The 18,057-nt window shown below is 35.3% G+C and overlaps 1 protein-coding gene across 1 annotated transcript in view; it reads right to left on the reverse strand.

The window, feature by feature from the left end:
• Positions 1-18,057, reverse strand: part of LOC100915424 (usherin-like) — a 254,245-nt gene that overhangs the window by 163,354 nt on the left and 72,834 nt on the right. Inside the window, exon 4 of the mRNA XM_031968582.1 lies at positions 7,054-7,117. Within this exon, the coding sequence (XP_031824442.1) occupies positions 7,054-7,117 (64 nt within the window). The remainder of the gene's footprint in view (positions 1-7,053; positions 7,118-18,057) is intronic.

An 18,057-nucleotide genomic window follows, 5' to 3' on the forward strand; every position in this document is an offset into this window, starting at 1 on the left:
CAATTAAAAAAAAAAAGAAATTAGGATACTAATCTGACCTGATCGCTCTCTAGGCTGTACTCTGTACTTCATCTACCATGATCCAGCTTTTCATCATATAGCCTAACTCCAGCCTTGGGAAATGAAGTATTGCAAGCATTCTCTACCCCTGCAGCCTCTTGTTCTCATTAAATGACTCCTCCCAGAACCTCCTTATAAGGAGTGTTTCCAAGATAGCCAGGTTTCATTATTCTCCATGATGTACTCCAGACTCTCTATCATACTTCTGTCTCCTCACTAATCAGATACCTCCATCAACTTTCTCAGTTTCCATTTATATGCTCTCCTTGAGGGCAGGGTCTATTTTTTTCTGCTTATAGTTGCTTTCCAGGTATTTACTATAATTTCTGGCATATAGAACATGCTTAGCAAAGGTTTATTGATTGTTGGTCAATTATTCTTTGCTGGAACCCAGTAATTATTCCTTTTATTTTTAAGATCCCAGAAGCAATCCACTTAAAAATCTATTCTAAAATGTTTGATGTAATCATTATGAATCTATTCATGGGCAGGTGGTGCAATTGCACCTCTAATGAGAAGGACCCAAATTCAAATTTGACTTAAAAACAGTTTTATGTCTACTGAACAAGTTTGGCTCAGTTTCCTCATCTGTAAAATGGAGGTAAAAATAGCACCTACATCCCAGGATTGTTGAAGGGATCGAATGAGAAAATATATGTTCAAAACTCTTTGTAAACATTAAAGCACTATATAAATGTTAGCTATTATTAGCTACCTTCTCTTTTTTTTAAAAATTAAGACAATTTTTTCCCAATTTATGATCTTCTAGATTCTCTTTTTCCGTATTTCCTCAAAGATCAATCATAGTTATGTGAAAATATTATTACTCAATAATCTAAGATGCTGTTCTGTCCCACTAAAGGCCCATATGGATCTGAACCAGAATAAGTACATACCACAGTTAGGGGCTAAAATCAGAACAGATGGAGATGGAGCCAAGATGGTAGAGTAAAGGCAGGAACTTGCCCAGTCTCTCCTCCAAACTGCTCCAAATTCCTTTAAATAATTACTCTAAACAAATGATAGAGCATCACAGCCAGGAAAATGGAATAGAATGTTTTCCAGCCGAAGGCAACTTTGAAGCTCAGCAGAAAAGATCTGTGACACCAGGGTGAGAGTCTAACATGCAGCGCAGGACCCAACCCCAATCCCAGCCAGGGCCCAACCTCTGAATCAGTGACAGTAATGGTGGCTTCCACACCTCTCAGCTCAGAGACACAGTACAGGTCTGGACCCCAGCATCAATGAGGGGACCTCTCAATCAGCAGCAGATATAAAGGCTACTGGACCTGGACACTAGGAAGGACTCAGAAGATCAATAGAGAGGATCTATAGCAATAAGGTGGGAGTTTGGGATGCAATCCCGGCACAGCCCCAGTCAGTGGAGCCCCAGCCCCGGCCAGCACACTATATCCTTCAACTGCTATGGAGCAGAGAGAGACACACCTAACAGCTCCAGGGCAGAAAAGTGCTTGTGATTAGATTCTGTAAACAGCTGCACAAACCCCCTGAAGCCTGGGACAATGCGCTCTGGAAACAGAGACCTACTTTAACAAAGAATTAAAAGCAAAGTAATAGGCTAGGAAAATGAGTAGAAAAAACAAAAAAATAAAGTTTCTGACACTGAAAGTTATGGTGACAAAAAGGATCAGAACACACATTAATATGATAACAAAGTCAAAGCCCTTACATCCAGAGCTTACAAGAAAAATAAGAACTGGGTTCAGGCCATTGAAAAAGGGACTTTTGAGTAAGAGAGAGAGAAAATTAAGGAAAGAATTGAGAAAGGTACAAAAACAAAAAAATCTAATGAGGAGAAGAACACCTTAAAAAGCAAAAAGGGTCAACTGGGAATTCCTTTAAAAATAGAATTAAGCAAATGGAAACTAATGACTTTATGAAAAATCAAGACACAATAAAGCAAAATTCCCCCCAAAAAAATTTTTAAAATAGAAAAAAATGTGAAACATTGCATTGAAAAACAACTGACCTGGAAAATAGATCCAGGAGAGATAATTTTAAAATTATTGGTCTACCTGGAAGTCATGATCAAAAAAGTCTGGACATCATCTTTCAAGAAATTATCAAGAAAAACTGGCCTGATATTCTAGAGTAAAAGGGTAAAATAGAAATTGAAAGAATCTACCAATCATTTCCTTGAAAGAGATCCCAAAATAAAAACTCCCAGGAATATTATAGTCAAATTCCAGAACCCTCAGGTCAAGGAGAAAATATTGTAAGCATCCAAAAACAAACAATTCAATTATAGTGGAGCCACAGTCAAGATAACACATGATTTAGCAGCTTGGAATATGATATACCAGAGAGCAATGAAGCTAGGATTGCAACCAAGAATAACCTACCCATCAAAACTGAATATAATCCTTCAGAGGGTTTTCAAGCTTTTGTGATGAAAAAACCAGAGCTGAATGGAAATTTTGATATTCAAATTCATGACTCTGGAGAAGCACAAAGAGGTAATCAGGTAAATAATATCATAAAGAACTTAATAAGGTTTATCTGTTTACATTTTTACATGCAAGGATAATATATGTAACTCATTAGAACTATCTTATTATTGCTGAGTGAAATGACCAGGACCAGAAGATCATTATATACTTCAACAACAATACTATATGATGATCACTTCTGATGGACGTGGCCATCTCCAGCAATGAGATGAATCAAATCAGTTCCAATAGAGCTGTAATGAACTGAACCAGCTACATCCAGTGAAAGAACTCTGGGAGATGACTATGAACCATGACATAGAATTCCCAATCCCTCTATTTTTGTCTGCCTGCATTTTTAATTTCCTTCACAGGCTAATAGTACACTATTTCAAACTCCAATTCTTTTTGTACAGGAAAATAACTGTTAGGACATGTATGCTTATATTGTATTTAATTTATACTTTAACATACTTAACATGTATTGGTCAACCTGTCATCGGGGGGAGGGGATGGGGGGAAGGAGGGGAAAAATTGGAACAAAAGTGTTGGCAATTGTCAATACTGTAAAATTACCCATGCATATAACTTGTAAATAAAAAGTTATAATAATAATAAAAAAGAACTATCTTATTATTATGGCAGTTATAGGTGTATATAGACAGAGAACACAAGTATGAGTTGAATATGAAGAGATAATCTCTTTTTTAAAAAAATGATGAAATTAAGGGGTGAGAGAGGAATACACTTTGAAAAAAGGAAAAGGAGAAGTAGAATGGTGAAAATTATCTGCAATAAAAAAAAAAATAACAAGACAAGAAACAGCTTTCACAACTAAGAGGAAGAGGGGCAGGAGAAGGTGAATGAATCTTACTCTCATTGGAATTGGCTCAAAAATAAAATAGCATACATTCTCAATAGAATTATAGAAATCTATCTTACCCTGCAAGAAAACAGGAGAGGAATGGGATATAGAGAGGGGGGAAGGTGATAAAAGAGAGGGCAAATTGGGGGAGGAAGAGTCAATGGCAAAATATTTTTGAGGAGGGACAAAGTGAAAGGAGAGAGAATAAATGGGGGGGGGATACAATTAGAAATAGTAATTGTAAAAATAAAAATTTCAAAGCAAGTTTCTCTGATGGAATATTATTGTTCTGTGGGAAATGATGAGCAGGATGCTCACAGAGAAAAAAACCTGGAAAGACCTCCATAAACAAGTGAAATTTACTGTATACAAAGTAATAGCAAAGTTCTGGGATGACCCAGCTGTAAATGACTTTGTTATTCTCATTAGTACAATGATCCACCACTACTCTGAAAGACTTATGGAAAAAACCCTGTCCATATTCAGAGAAGCAACTGATTGAGTCTGAATAGGGATCAAAGCATTTTCTATTTTTCTATCTTTCATTATTTTTAACTTAATTTTTCTTGATGATTTTTATTTTCATTGGGATGAGAAATCTATGTTTTCTTTCACAACTTGACTTTTATGAAAATGTTTTGCATAATTTCACATGTGATTTTTTAATTGTGGATGGAGATATTGATATATATGCTTGGAGAAAGAATGGCCCCGGCCCACTCTTTGTGCAAGCAATTAAAACTCAGAGAAATGAAGCCTTTTGCTCAAGGTAATACAGTTATTCATTGATAGAATCAAAACTCAAACCAAGTGTCTGATTGATCTCATTGCTCTCTTCACTGCACAATATCACCTCTCAAACACATTCCTGACAAGGGAATGCATTCACAGGGGAAAAACACTAAAAAAAAAAAAAAAAAAAGTACAAACCGGCCCACCTTCAGACCTTCAGCAGCAGACATCATTCAAGGTATTAATGAGATTGTGAGTCACTATAATTAAACATCAGCATATTATGACTTTTTTTCCTACTCATTTAGAGTAATTGATGTGGCAATATTAATTTAGTAAGAGTTCATTCCATTGATGTAGTTTATTTATAAAATCAACAATACAAAAAAAAAAAAACTGATGGAGAATTTCTTTATCAGATACAGATAGGGTCACTAGATCATTCATGAGAATTAACAAATAATTGACCTTTCATCCACTTTTATTTCTGAATGACTTTTCACATGTGCCTGAAAGGAACTAAAGCCAGGGCCCCATGCCAATGTCTCTGCCTGTGATTCATCACTGCGGATCTTGGCACCCTGAGTTGCTCTCCTGGCCTTATATACCATATATACTGCCAGAAGAGAAAAGGGGGAAAATACCAAGCAAGTAATTTTTTTTATAATCAAGAGCCCACATACCTGTTCTAAATAAGAATTAAAGATTGTATGAATATGGAGTCCTCAACCCCCTGTAATTTCCAATTTCCTCACATTGTTTAATTGCATTAACCAGATATTATAAAGATAAAAAAGGAGGACAGATGTGTTCTCCAATATGTTCTAGAAAAAGAAAAAAAAAACTTGACATGGCAGATCGTTTCTGTGTTTGGTGATCAATTTTAATAAATCACATCATTTCCTTTAAATTACATCAGTAGACTTGTTTTGCATGGGGATCAAAGAAGATAACATAGTTCATCCTTTCTCTCAAGAGAAAACTTCATTTGGTTCATAAATACCAAAAGAAGAACTGCAGAACATAGAAATTCAGGCAAAGGTAGCATACAATAAAATTGAATAGGGATTAAAAAAAATCTTCCCTTTGAAATGTGTTCTGGTATCAAATTACATTTAGGCAGCCTTTGATTACATTCAGTAATGAAAGACTTTTGTCTAATCAGCCAAACCACAGTAGGAGATTAAGTTTCTGGAGGGCAGGAATTTTTTTGCATCTCCAACATTTAACATAGTGTCTGTCACAAAGTAGGTCCTCAGTAAAGGCTGCCTGGAATCATCCTAAATAGAAATTCAATCTAATGGAATGGAATTATAATCTCCCAGTGATTCTCAATTTTAGAAAAGAATCTAAGCCACAGACAATTTGCATGAGGATTATCAAGAATCTTCAGTTATTAAGTAGTTCACTTTAACAATCTAGATCCTCACTGAAGCAATCAATAGTTAGCTGATACAATGGATAGAGTGTTGGGACTGGAGTCAGGAAGACTCATCTTCATTTGTTCAAGTCTGGATTCAGACAATTACCAGCTGTGTGGGAAAATTACTTAATCACACACACAAAACTCAGAGGGCATCATAAAGAGTTGCACATAACTAAAATATGACTAAACAACCACACTGAAGCAATATGGATTCATTTCATCTTATTTTCTAGTCAATAGAATCAATAGGATCTACTCCTTAAACAGATCATTTCATCATAGAAACATAAAGATAAGAAAAAAAATCATAAAAGGGCAGTTGGCACATTGGTGAAGATGCTTAAGCTAAAGAAAATTCATCCTGTTTTTTGCATTATCTTTAAAGAATATTTTTTGATTCAACCTCAGGAAATTGTTCTTATAGTTAGCATAAATTTATTTCTCATTTATTTAAAGAAATAATGAAATCAATTTAATCGAATTTAACAGACATTTTTTAACCATCTATTATGTATAAGACTGTGGTAGATGTTGCAGGAGGGGAGAGAAAATAAGCATATATTAAGCACCTTCCATGTGATAGGCAGTAGTGCTTTAGATTAGACTACAATCCTAGTGACAAATACTTATAATTGTAGTGCATTGGGAAGGAAAGGAAATAAACATTTACTTAGCAGATATCATGTCACAGACACTATGCTAAGTGCTTTACAAGTATTATTTCATTTGATCCACACAACAATCTTAAGAGGTTTTATGATCCCCATTTTTCAATTAAGGAAATTGAGGTACAAAGATAAAAGTCTTAGTTAAGTGACTTGCCCCAAAGAGGTTACACAGTTAGTTAACTGTCTGAGGTAGAATTTGAACTCAAATCTTCTTGATTCCAGGGCTGGTCTATCCCTCTATCAATGGCACCACCTAGATGTACAAGTCAAAGATGCAAGAACAAAATATTTCAGTCCTCAAGGGACCTATAATCTACTGTGGAAGGGGATGGAAGGTATCAATTATACAATAACCTTTAGGTAACTCAATCTTCTTTTCTCCAAGTAAAATAAGCCTTTAGTCTTTCCTTGCAGTTCCAAATATCTTAACCATTCTCATCATTTCACATTCCAAATATGAAGAACAATATACTCAATGAAATGGCTCTAAAAGGAAAGTCTGGCAATTTCATAAAAATCATTAGGCATTATTTCCCACAGGCTATTCAGAAAATATTTCAAAAGGGTATGCCAAGTAGTATAACATAGCTTGTTTCTAACTTAAGTTTTCCTAGAGAAAGTCCTTTGTCAAGTATTTGATCAATTGCATATTTTAAAGCATTACCCAGTGGAATAAGGTGGGGGAACAGTCACAGACTACAGCCCAGAGCAAACACAATAAACATTAATTATGTGATGTTTGCAAGATACTGTAAAGATGAAAAATGCTATGATTTTCACTCTATTCTTATTTAAGTGAATTCAGCATTTATTCACATCCTTCTGGAGCTTTACAAGACTATACCTGTTTACCTGTTTGGAAGAGCCACTTGGTATAATCGAAAATCTTGCATTCTTCCAATAAATTGCTCTGAACCTGCAGAAATACATATATTACAGATTATTCCATTCTGACATACCAAGGTAGGGGCGGGGAGAAATCAAATGGAAATATTTTTAGAAGGATAGTAGTGAAACATATTCATGATACACCTTTTTCTCTCACTGTGTCCTCATCAGATTCCTACAGATCTAAACATTCTAACACCTATCATTAAACATTCATATCTGGGATTTCTTTGCAAGGATATCAATAGTCTTTTCTGTAAATAATAAAGTTGAGAAGGTTCCTAGCTAAGATATTCATTGATATGTGACACCCATTGAATTTTGATCTAGAAGGGTCCTTAGATGTTATTTAATGCAACTCTTTCATTTTACAGAGGAAGATGTGAGTTAATGACTTACCCACAACATTTGTGACACTTAAAAACTTTATCCTATTAAAGTCACAAATGTTTTTATTATCTCTAAAATGGAGTCATTAATAATTGCACTCCTTACTTCTCAGAGTCATTGTTCAACCTATAAAAACTATTTAGAATAAAGATATCACAACTGGTAAAAGTAAAGAAAACTTGAATTTTAACAGTCTAGTTGTTGATGTGAATAGTCAAAATATCAAAATGAGCAAAGCAAAAATGACAAAAATGGTATGGTCAAAGAATGAGCCAGTGTTGAAGAGTATCACCTATCTTATAACTGTTTAAATCTTTGTCACAGTCACTCAAAAACTTCTAGTAGGAAAATTAGCACCCATATCTCACTTTTATTTATCATAAAATAGAAATCATCCTAACAGGAAATGTTGGACTTCATCACCCAGAAAAGTAGAAATTTGTCCAAATCATGGAATATTAGAGCTAAAAAGGAGGTCACCTAGTCTAATTCCCTCATTTTACAGTTGAATTGTAATCCAGAGAACCAGAGTCATAAGCCCAAGGTTACACAGCTAGTGAATGTCAAAGCCAGACCTTGATACCAGGTCTCCCAATTGTTCTTTGTGCTGCATTATAATATGGTTGTAATCTATACCTTGAAATTTAACAAAGCACCTAGAGAGATTCCTCCAAAGTCCTTGATAAATTGTGAATCATCTACTCAACAGCATAGAATTATATTTTAGTAAGTGAGCTATTAAAAAACCTCCAAGGACATGGGCATAAAGATGGACCTTACTCACTCTTATCCTTGCTGCCAGTTTTAATTTAAGTCAACAAGTGTTCATTGGAACAAATATTCTTAGGAGAGGCTTTCTTGAAAAATGCTCCTGTGGCAAAGAGGGCCCAAAATGATATAAACCAAACAATGAACAGACATGACTCATATCAGGAAATCATTACTGACCATCCACAGACTAAGTAATGAGTTAAGAGAAGTAGAGCAACATGCAACCAGGTGACACACTAAGTTATACTCAGTGTGGAAAATCTGATTAAACAATCTAAGATACTAATCGGAACAAAAGGTGATTTGGAAAAGAATCATTATCCCACAAAAAGCAGATATACTCAGTGGCATCATAAGTCTCATGAAGAATGAACTGAAACTATTTACTTGATTACAGGACCAAAATCATTAGGATTTTCAAAGATTGGAGATTTTGTTCCTACACCAAGTTACATGTTAAGTCATTTAATAACTACCTCCCTATATATAATCTCTGATTCCAAATTTAGCATTCTTGCCAGTTGCCTCATACAATATGGATTCTTTCTCAACCATTCTACTAAACTTGTTATTTCAAAGGCCAATAGGACTTCTCAGTCCTTTTTTTTCTTTTCTCCAGTGGCCTATCAATCCCCTTGTTCTCCAACCTGTTTGTAACATCTGACTTCATTAAGAACCCCTTCCTTTTTAAAATCCCTTTGCTTCTATGACTCTCCATATTTTAAAAAAAGACGTTGCTAAACTAAAGTAAAACTAAAGAATGAAAACTAGAATTTGGAAAGGTCTTGTGATTCTAACATATGAGGATTGGTCAAGAGAACTTGGAAAATTTATACTGAAGACAAGACTTAAAAGGAATATATAAATTACTTCCAGAAACTGTCAGGTAGAAGTAGAAAGGAAAAAAAAATAGCCTTTCCACAATTTCTTGCACATAGTGAGAGCTTAATACTTGTTGACTAACAAAAACATCCTTCTTGACTTGAGAGGGCCATATTAAAAGCTATGATTAGAAAAAGGAAGATTCTGACTCAGAGTAAAGAAAACCTTATGACAATTAAAACTGTACAAACTTAGAATGGGCTGCCTAGAGAAATAGTAGCTCCTCACTACCTAGAGGTTTGTAAGCAAAGACTGAGTACTTCTTACTCTCTAAGTACTTCCAGTATGTTCCCTTCACTGGTTGCAATTCTCTCTGCATACCCACTTCACATATCTTCTCCACAACCACTACCAGTTCTAAAACCTCTTTTCACCCAAATTAAAATATTTCCCAAATCTCTGTGCTGGAACTTTTTTTGATCTCTACACTCTTTTCCTATATGATTCTATCCATTTCCATGGCTTTTACAATTAATGCCATGTAAAAGACTTCTAATCTATTTCCAATTGCAATCTCTTTACCTATCAAAGAAACTCCCATTTCTAGCTGTCTGCTTGTTATCTCTCTCTAGCTTCCCCACAAGTATCTTAAACTAAACACTGCCATCCTTGTTCCCTTCAAAGCCAAACTCATGATTTTCTTCTGTCATTGTGAGGCAAGATGGAATAGCAGTGTTTTGAGCATTTGAAAGGATGCAAGTTAAAAGAAGGATTAGACACATTGTGTTCTGCCTGAGAAGGGCAGAATGAGATGCTGTAAGTGGTGATTTTGTCACGATGGACAAAAAACTATATATATGTGGGGGGGATGTATACATGAATGTATGTATACATAGACATACATATACATGGACAGGTACATGCATATGTGCATATATATACATTGTGATTTTGTGTGTGTGTTTGTGTGTGTGTGTGTGTATATATATATATATATATATATATATATATATATACCCTAACTGAATTGGTCTAAAACTGAAATGGGCTATCTGGAGAAGCAGTGTATTGGACCAAACTGAAGGTCTGAAAGCAGAAGCTACATGGCAATTTGTTGTCTATGCTATTGTGAACATTTTGTTGAGGTACAGTTTGGAGTAGACGGCCACTGAGGTTCCTTCCAATTCAAAATTTTGTAACTATGCCTGGAGTATTGATTAATTTCTTGACTTCTCTATCTACCTCCACTGTCTCCCTTTTTCTAATTAATCACACATATAGCTATCAGAATAATCTTATTAAGGTTCTGGTTATAGTACTTCCACAATGAAACATTTGCAGTAGATTCCCATTGCCTACTATATGAAGTCTAAACTCCTTATCCTGGCATCAGTGTACTCCATGATTTGATGCTCACCCATTTTCCATACCAACTTTCCCTCCTTCCATGTGCCCAGCAACACTCCAGCCAACGTGAACAACTCATCATTCTCTAAAAATATCTATACTTTCTCAGCTCTATGTCTTTACTCATGTGTTTCTATCCACCTGGAATGGCATTCATATCACATTTCTGTTAAAAATCCTGCTCATTCTTGAAAATTTAACTTAATTATGGTTTTCTTCAAGAAGCTTTTATTGAATGTTTTTTCAATTGAAATGTCTGCCTTGCTCCCCAATCATTACTATCTTTCTCTAAGCTTTCTATGCATTCACTCTCAATCTTCACCTCTTAAAATTCCTGGATTCCATCAAATCTCAGGTAGAGGGCCACCCTCATGAAGCTTTTCCTGCCCATTCTCCAAATGTCAGTACTCTTTTTTGCAAAACTACCTTTGTATAAAGTATGTAATTTGTACATGGCATCTATCCTATTTAAAATATAAGCTTCTCAAAGACACAGATTGAATTTTTTTGGTCTGTCATATCCCTAGCACTTGGTAACCTACCTAGCATATACTAGAGATTTGTCACATTTACTTTGCATTGTCTTTTTTCTATATATTTTATATTCCTCCATTAAAACTGAAGACAGAAATCATATATTTTTAATCTTCCAGAGTACTGAGTGCTGCCTCTCTTATTGTTGTTACAGGCAGCTAGAAGACCCTAGCCTAGAGTCAAAAAGATCTGAGTGCAAATTCGACTTCAGAGTATTAATTATGTGACCCTGGGCAAGTCTCTTAACCCTTCTTGCCTTGGTTACCTCATCTGTAAGATGAGCTGGAGAAGGAAATGGCAATCCACTCTAGTATTTTTACCCCAAAAAAAAGTCCAAATAGGATTATAAAGGGTTGGACATGACTAAACTCAACAACAATGTTTTGATCTCCCAGAGTATTGCCTAGAGATAGATGGAGTACTATGTATAAGAAATATTAAAATGGACAGTTTTGCTAGATATATTGTACATGGAGTATATATAAGAAGGCTGGAAAGGCAGGATTGGAGTCACATTGGCAGGACTTTAAATATAAAATAGAAGATTAAATTTTATCCCAAAGGTAATCAACGGGACATCACTGAAGTTGGAGTAGGAAAATGATATGGTCAGGTTTGAGTTTTACAAAAATCATGCAATAGCTACATAATTAACAGATTAGAATGAGGAGATAGTTGGGGTGGGGAGACCAAATGAAGGATTTTGCAATAGTCAGTGACAAAAGTGAGGAATCTGTGAAACAAGGTGGTAGCTGTGATGGGAGGAAAAGGGATGGACAAGAGATGTGTTGTGGAGGTAGAGAATTCAAATTTTGATAGTTGATTGGATATTGAATTTATATATCCAGTTCTAACTTTTTTGAAGTGTAATAAACACATCATCATGTGGATATTTCTACTTGGATGACTTGCTTACAACAGGAATCCTTTTTCTCACAAATACATCTCTTTCAAAATTATCTTTTTTCTGTTGAGAAGAGTATGATTATTTCACTTGTTCAAAAGGTCACCTCAGTCATCTTTGATGTTTAGTCACTGTTACTTTTCCTTATCTGATTTTTTGTTAAGACTTTTCAATTTTATGTCTATCATAGCTCTTGGCTTGCATCTCAGTTTCTAGACTGATACAACCATCACCCTAATTCAGTCCCTCCTCACCTCTCACATGAATTTGTAATAGCTTCCTAATCGGTACATCTATTTTCAGGCTTCTTTCTCCAATCTGTCATCTACATAAGCTACCAAATAAGTTCCCTAAAGTGTAGATTTAACCATGTCACTTCCCTTCTTAAAAGCCTTCAATGACTTCTTAAAGTACAAATTTGATCAGGTCATTCTCCACTCACACTTTTGTGGCTTCTTATTTCTTCAAGATCAAATATAAAGGGGGCAGCTAGATGGCACAATGAATAGGGCAACAGCCCTGAAGTTAGAAGGACCTGAATTCAAATCTGACCCCAGACACTTAACACTTCCTCGCAAAAAAAAAAGATTAAATATTAAATCCTTTGTTTGGCATTCAAAACCCACTCCCCATCTTTCCATTTTTTTCACACCTTACTCTCTATTATGGAATCTTTGATCTAGTACCACTGGAATAGATAGATAGATAGGATACTCCATCTCTTGACATAGCATTTTTTCTCAAATCTGAAATACTCTCCCTCTGCATCTCTGCTTCCTGGATTCCCTGGCTTTCTTAAGTCCCAATTGAAATTCCATCTTCTATAGGAAGCCTTTCTCATCTCTTAATTCTAGTGTCTTTTCATTCCGTTCCTGTTTATCCAATATATATTCTGTTTGTACATATTTGTTTGTTTGTTGTCTTTCCCATTAGATTGTAAGCTCTGAGAAAGGAGCAACTGTCTTCTGTTTTTCTTCATATCCCCACTTAGTTAACATTGTGCTTGCATACAGTAAGTGCATAATAAATGATTATCAACTAACTGTAGGATAAAATGCAAACTCCTTTATTTAATTCAATATGAAAAGCACTTCATAGTCTCTTTCTATTCTTGTTTAACTGTGATCTCACTCAATGTCTTTCTACATGCACTCTACATTCTAGCCCAACTGGATTATTAGTTGTTTAATGAATCCAAAATTCCACTTATCTCCTGCCTCTGACCTTCAAACAAGGAATCCCTTATGTCTAGATTATGTGCTTCCTCACATCTGCTTCTTAAAGATCTTTCTTCCATTTTCATTTAAGCTTCTACTCCCCATGGGGAGCTTTTCTGGCCCCCCTAATTAGTGCTCTCTCCTTCCTCAAATTATATTATCTTCATTCCATTATGTAAATATTACAGTAGGGCAGCCAGGTGGTACAGTATATAGAGTGCTCAGCTTGGAGTCAGGAAGACTTATCCATGTTCACTTCTACATCTCAAAATCCTTAATTTTCTTCAAGGTCCAGATCAATCACTACTTTCTTCACATACACATACATCACCCCAACTTAATAGTATTTTATTTTTCAAAGTAAAGGTAAAGATTATTTATAACATTCATTTTTGCAAGATTTTGAATTCTGAAAATTATGCTTCTCCCTTCAAGCATTACTTTTTAAATGAAGAATTTCCTAAAATAAGTTTCCCTTCCCCAGCTTCCTCTCCCAATTATATAATATCTGTCTTGTATATTCATATGTGCACATATAGATGAATATATACAAATGGAGTAGAGCAAGGGAAGGAGCCTAGACTGGACTCCAGAAAATACCTAGAAGATTAGCATAGTGTCTGTCTACCAAGACAATATAACAGAGCTCAGAAGATGGAGTTGTAGGCCCATAACAAGTGATAAAATTCATAAGGGGATTGAGATTTTCACAAAGTCTGAGAGTTACACTTACCTGAGACTAGATGTCTGAATAAAAACTGAAAAAACTAAAAGGAACAGAGGACTACTATGTCAATTAAGTCAATCTATAACTAGATTTTATTTAGATTAGGGTAAAAAGCTGATTTATAAACATTTCTACAAATGTGTTTTCTTTTGCTTTTGCTTTCTAGTAAAACTTTCTTCTGAAAAATTCCAATTCTCTCTAGGCTGATAAAAGAGGGGATAGATGTCTCATTCACAATTTGTGGCCAAGTGGAGGGTGGCAGATGCCATCTAATTCAGGAATTCAGAAAATACCAGTGAGGTTGAGCAAATAGAGAATAGGGAACCCAGAAGAAGAAGAAAGTACTTGCAGATATTAATTCTTTATTTCCTAGTTGTTTCCTCCTATGTGTTCTAATAAAAACCTGACATTGTGAGTAGGATTAACTTTTTTGATTCATTGATAATCAGTGACCTTCTGGATCAGATACCATGTAAGATGTAGCCTTCACCTGAAAGGACTTCCCATCTCTGAAGCAAAACTTAGAGCATCAGCAGACATGTGAATATCTGATCATTAGATTTCTTCAACACCTATTTCAGATTTCTAACTCTAAAAGTGATTGTACTCATATTGTGAGAAAAGCTCCATACTGTGAGTTGCCCCAAGACTCACTGTAATTTCATCACCAGATTCCCCCTGGTACATCTGCATGGTTGGATGGAAGGAAATAGGTCTAGATCTAGAAAGCAGAGTAAATGGGAAGAATTGATTTTTTTAAAAATAGAATATAAAACTAAATAAGAAATAGCTAATAGTGAGTTGGACTAGGAGCTAGGAAGACCCAAGACAGTCAGTGTCACAGTATTTTAAATTCCACTTGACACTTGATCCTGTGTGACCCTGGGTAAGGAATCCCCCCCCCCCCCCCCCAAACCTCAGCTTCCTCACCTTTAAAATGGAAATAACAATAGCACTCACCTTGCAGGGTAGTTGTGAATGCCAAACAAGATTAAATACATTAAACATCTGGCAGCAATGGGGCATAATAATAAAGAGCTGCCCTTGAAGGTAAAAAGAGTATGTTTAAGTTGCATCTCGGACACACATTCCCTGTTATACTTTGGATAAAATCACATTAATCCTTAGAGCTCTCTAGAAAACTGCAAAATCATGTGTTATAGAGAAGTTACTGGGAGAGACTGAGTGGGAAGAACTGGCCTGCTTTGTGGGAGGAAGATTCCTCACTGGAGTAATTCCTTCTATCAGTGAAATCACAGATCTAGTTCTGATGGCTAAGTATATAAATAATTTTCAGCTGTTCTTACAATAATATTTTGCAGTTAGACTGACAGTTTTTCTACAAAATATAATAAAGATTAATATGATTAAATAGAACTCTCCTAAAATTGCTTAAGTTGCAGTGAAATGTAAATTTTGTTAACTTGTTTTTTCTTTGTCACAGGAGGCTATTAAAACTATAGCAGCTACAAAAACAAAATTTTCATTCTTGCTCATTTCAAAAATAGCATAAGAAGAAGAACAAAGAGGAGGAGAGAAGAAGGGAAGGAAGGAAGGAAGGAAGGAAGGAAGGAAGGAAGGAAGGAAGGAAGGAAGGAAGGAAGGAAGGAAGGAAGGAAGGAAGGAAAGAAGGAAGGAAGAAAAGGAAGAGAAGGAAGGAGGGAGGGAAAAAGGAAGAAAAAAAATAGCATCTTCCAGGTGCTAAGAACCATCTGAGAACTCACATGTGGAAATCCAGCCCCTGTCATGCCCAGTACCATAAACTGGGGTCTGAAGTGAGGTGTCTGCCTAATGCCACAGCACAGTGCCTTCCCAGATAGAAAGGGAGGACACATTCTGATCAGAAGGGTGGGAGGAACTGGCCATAGGCCATCATCTGAGCTACCTCTGTGTGAGACAGTGTAAGCATTGAGGCAAAGACAGCCGGTCCTGAATTGCATGAGAGCTCCCTTAATTCAGCTCACAGTGATCTCTCTTGCACAATTACCTTTCCTGAATGAAACCATCTTGGATATGGACAAAAGTATGGAGAGCAGTGACTTAATTTTTTGATTAAAAAAAAAAAAAGAATGATTTATAATAAGTCCATAGGAACATTCTGTACCTATCTCTTTTCTGATTAGAGAGGTGGCATGGAGCCTGGCTCATTAAGCAGAAGTAATGAGCCAGTCTCTGTGCCACCTCTAATTAGAGAAAAGATACAGTAGGTACAACTGTACCTATAAATTGATGCAATAAAGATTAAAAGTATTTTAAAAGATCTTTTTTTCTACTATAGTCATTAGTGACAATATTTTTAAAAAATTAAAAATCAAAATCAACTTTCCAAAGAAGTATTTTGCAACAAGGAATCAAGATTAAATTTTGTTTCATTCAGTTAAAAAAAAAAAACCCAACATCATATTAAAGACTATGCTTCCTATATTGAAAAGTTAGTTCAACATTTAGTGTATTGAAAGGATTAGGACTTAGTCATCCCAAGCTGCATAGAATAGACAAATCTTATTATCCAACCATCAGAAGTTTAGGGGGGAGCACTTATGTGCACTATAACCCTTTAAAGTACTAGTGGAAACTAAATTTAGAAAAGACTCACATTATTTAATTTGTTATTGTGGTATTAGGGTCTCTTCCTTCTGGGTTTGGGGTGGGGAGAGGAAGGGAAATCATGATCACATCAACTCTGCCATTGTTCCTGGAAGGGGTGTGTCAATCTAATCTCCTATGGCCTAACTCACCATCCCTGAAGACATCCAGCCCTAGCCCTTTCCCTCCCCCCCCCCTTCAGTTATGTGTATTGTTTCCCCATATTAGCTCCTTGAGAACAGGAACTTTATTTGCTTTAAATTTATCTATATACTCAGTACCTAATACTGTGTTTGGGTCATAATATGTACTTAAAATGCTTTTTCCTCCATCCATTCAGAATATGCTGATATAATAAGCCATAAGCAATAAGTTTTTCTTTAATAATTGAGAAACATAGATGCTAAAAAAAGAAAGAAAGAAAGAAAGAAAACAGCTTTCTGTTCTAAGGGAACTTAGAGTAAGTGAACCTTCAAAACAAGGTAAGGAGCTGAGTGGAATGTACATCAAGTTAAGGAAAGATGTTCACTGTGAATTATCTACAAAATGTATCAGCTATCAGGAAGAAACTTATAAGAAGTCAGTTTGTCTACAGGCACTTTTTAAACTATTACTATGTGCCACACACTGTGCTAAGTTCTAAGCTGCCCCCCCCCCCCAAAAAAAAAGACAAGAACATCAAAATGGCATGGGTTTTGTAAAAGAGAAGAAAAATGCTACTAAGCACAGAGGAAAGAGGGAGATCTCTCAGGGGCTACCAAGTAAAAAGGGGTCCACAGGCCAGTCTAAGGCATCAAATAGAAATTAATTTCATAATAAAGCAGTATATAATATGTTGGAAAATTACTGAAGTTGGACCTAAGACACACACAAAAAAAACCCCATAACTACAGTACTTTAACCTTTCCAAAAATCTCTCCTTTGATCTTTACAATTACACTGTGAACTAGATACTAAAAATTAAGAAACTGAGAATTTAAATGATTTGTCCATGATCACAAAGCTCATTAGTAGTGGAAGAGGGATGAGAATTTCATTTCTGACATCTCATATTCTTGACTCCAAATTTAGGCCTCTACACATAGCGTGACCATGGAGCAAGTCTGCCCATATCTCTGTTTCTTTGTCTATAACTTAAAGACAACACTCATATTACTTAATTCAATCTTAAGAAGAAAGCAATTTAAAAATCTTTCAGTCAAGGGCTCTTAGCTTCAAATCTATAATATTTGTAAAAGGAATCCTTCTAGCCCTACATCAATATTAGCTAACAGCTTTATTTTTGTCATCCTATATGTGATCAGTTTAGTGTTTATATTCACAGATAATAAATATAATTATAATTATTATGATCCAAGTGTAGAAGTGGGTTGAGCAATCACTTAAAACCTATTCCTATAAAAAGAATTGGTTTAAAGTTGTGGTATCAAACTCAAATAGAAAATAGATCCCTGCTGGCTTACCAACTTATAACCATACCATACCAACTTAGAAAACTACTAATTAACATCATGTGTATTATATTTTATTTGTATTTGTTTTATTAAACATTTTTCAATTACATTTTGATCTGGTTCATGAAGTATTGGGAGTTTTATTGAGCTCAAATG

This window comes from Sarcophilus harrisii, chromosome 4, assembly GCF_902635505.1.
Source record: "Sarcophilus harrisii chromosome 4, mSarHar1.11, whole genome shotgun sequence".
In the NCBI taxonomy this organism is placed as follows: Eukaryota; Metazoa; Chordata; class Mammalia; order Dasyuromorphia; family Dasyuridae; genus Sarcophilus; species Sarcophilus harrisii.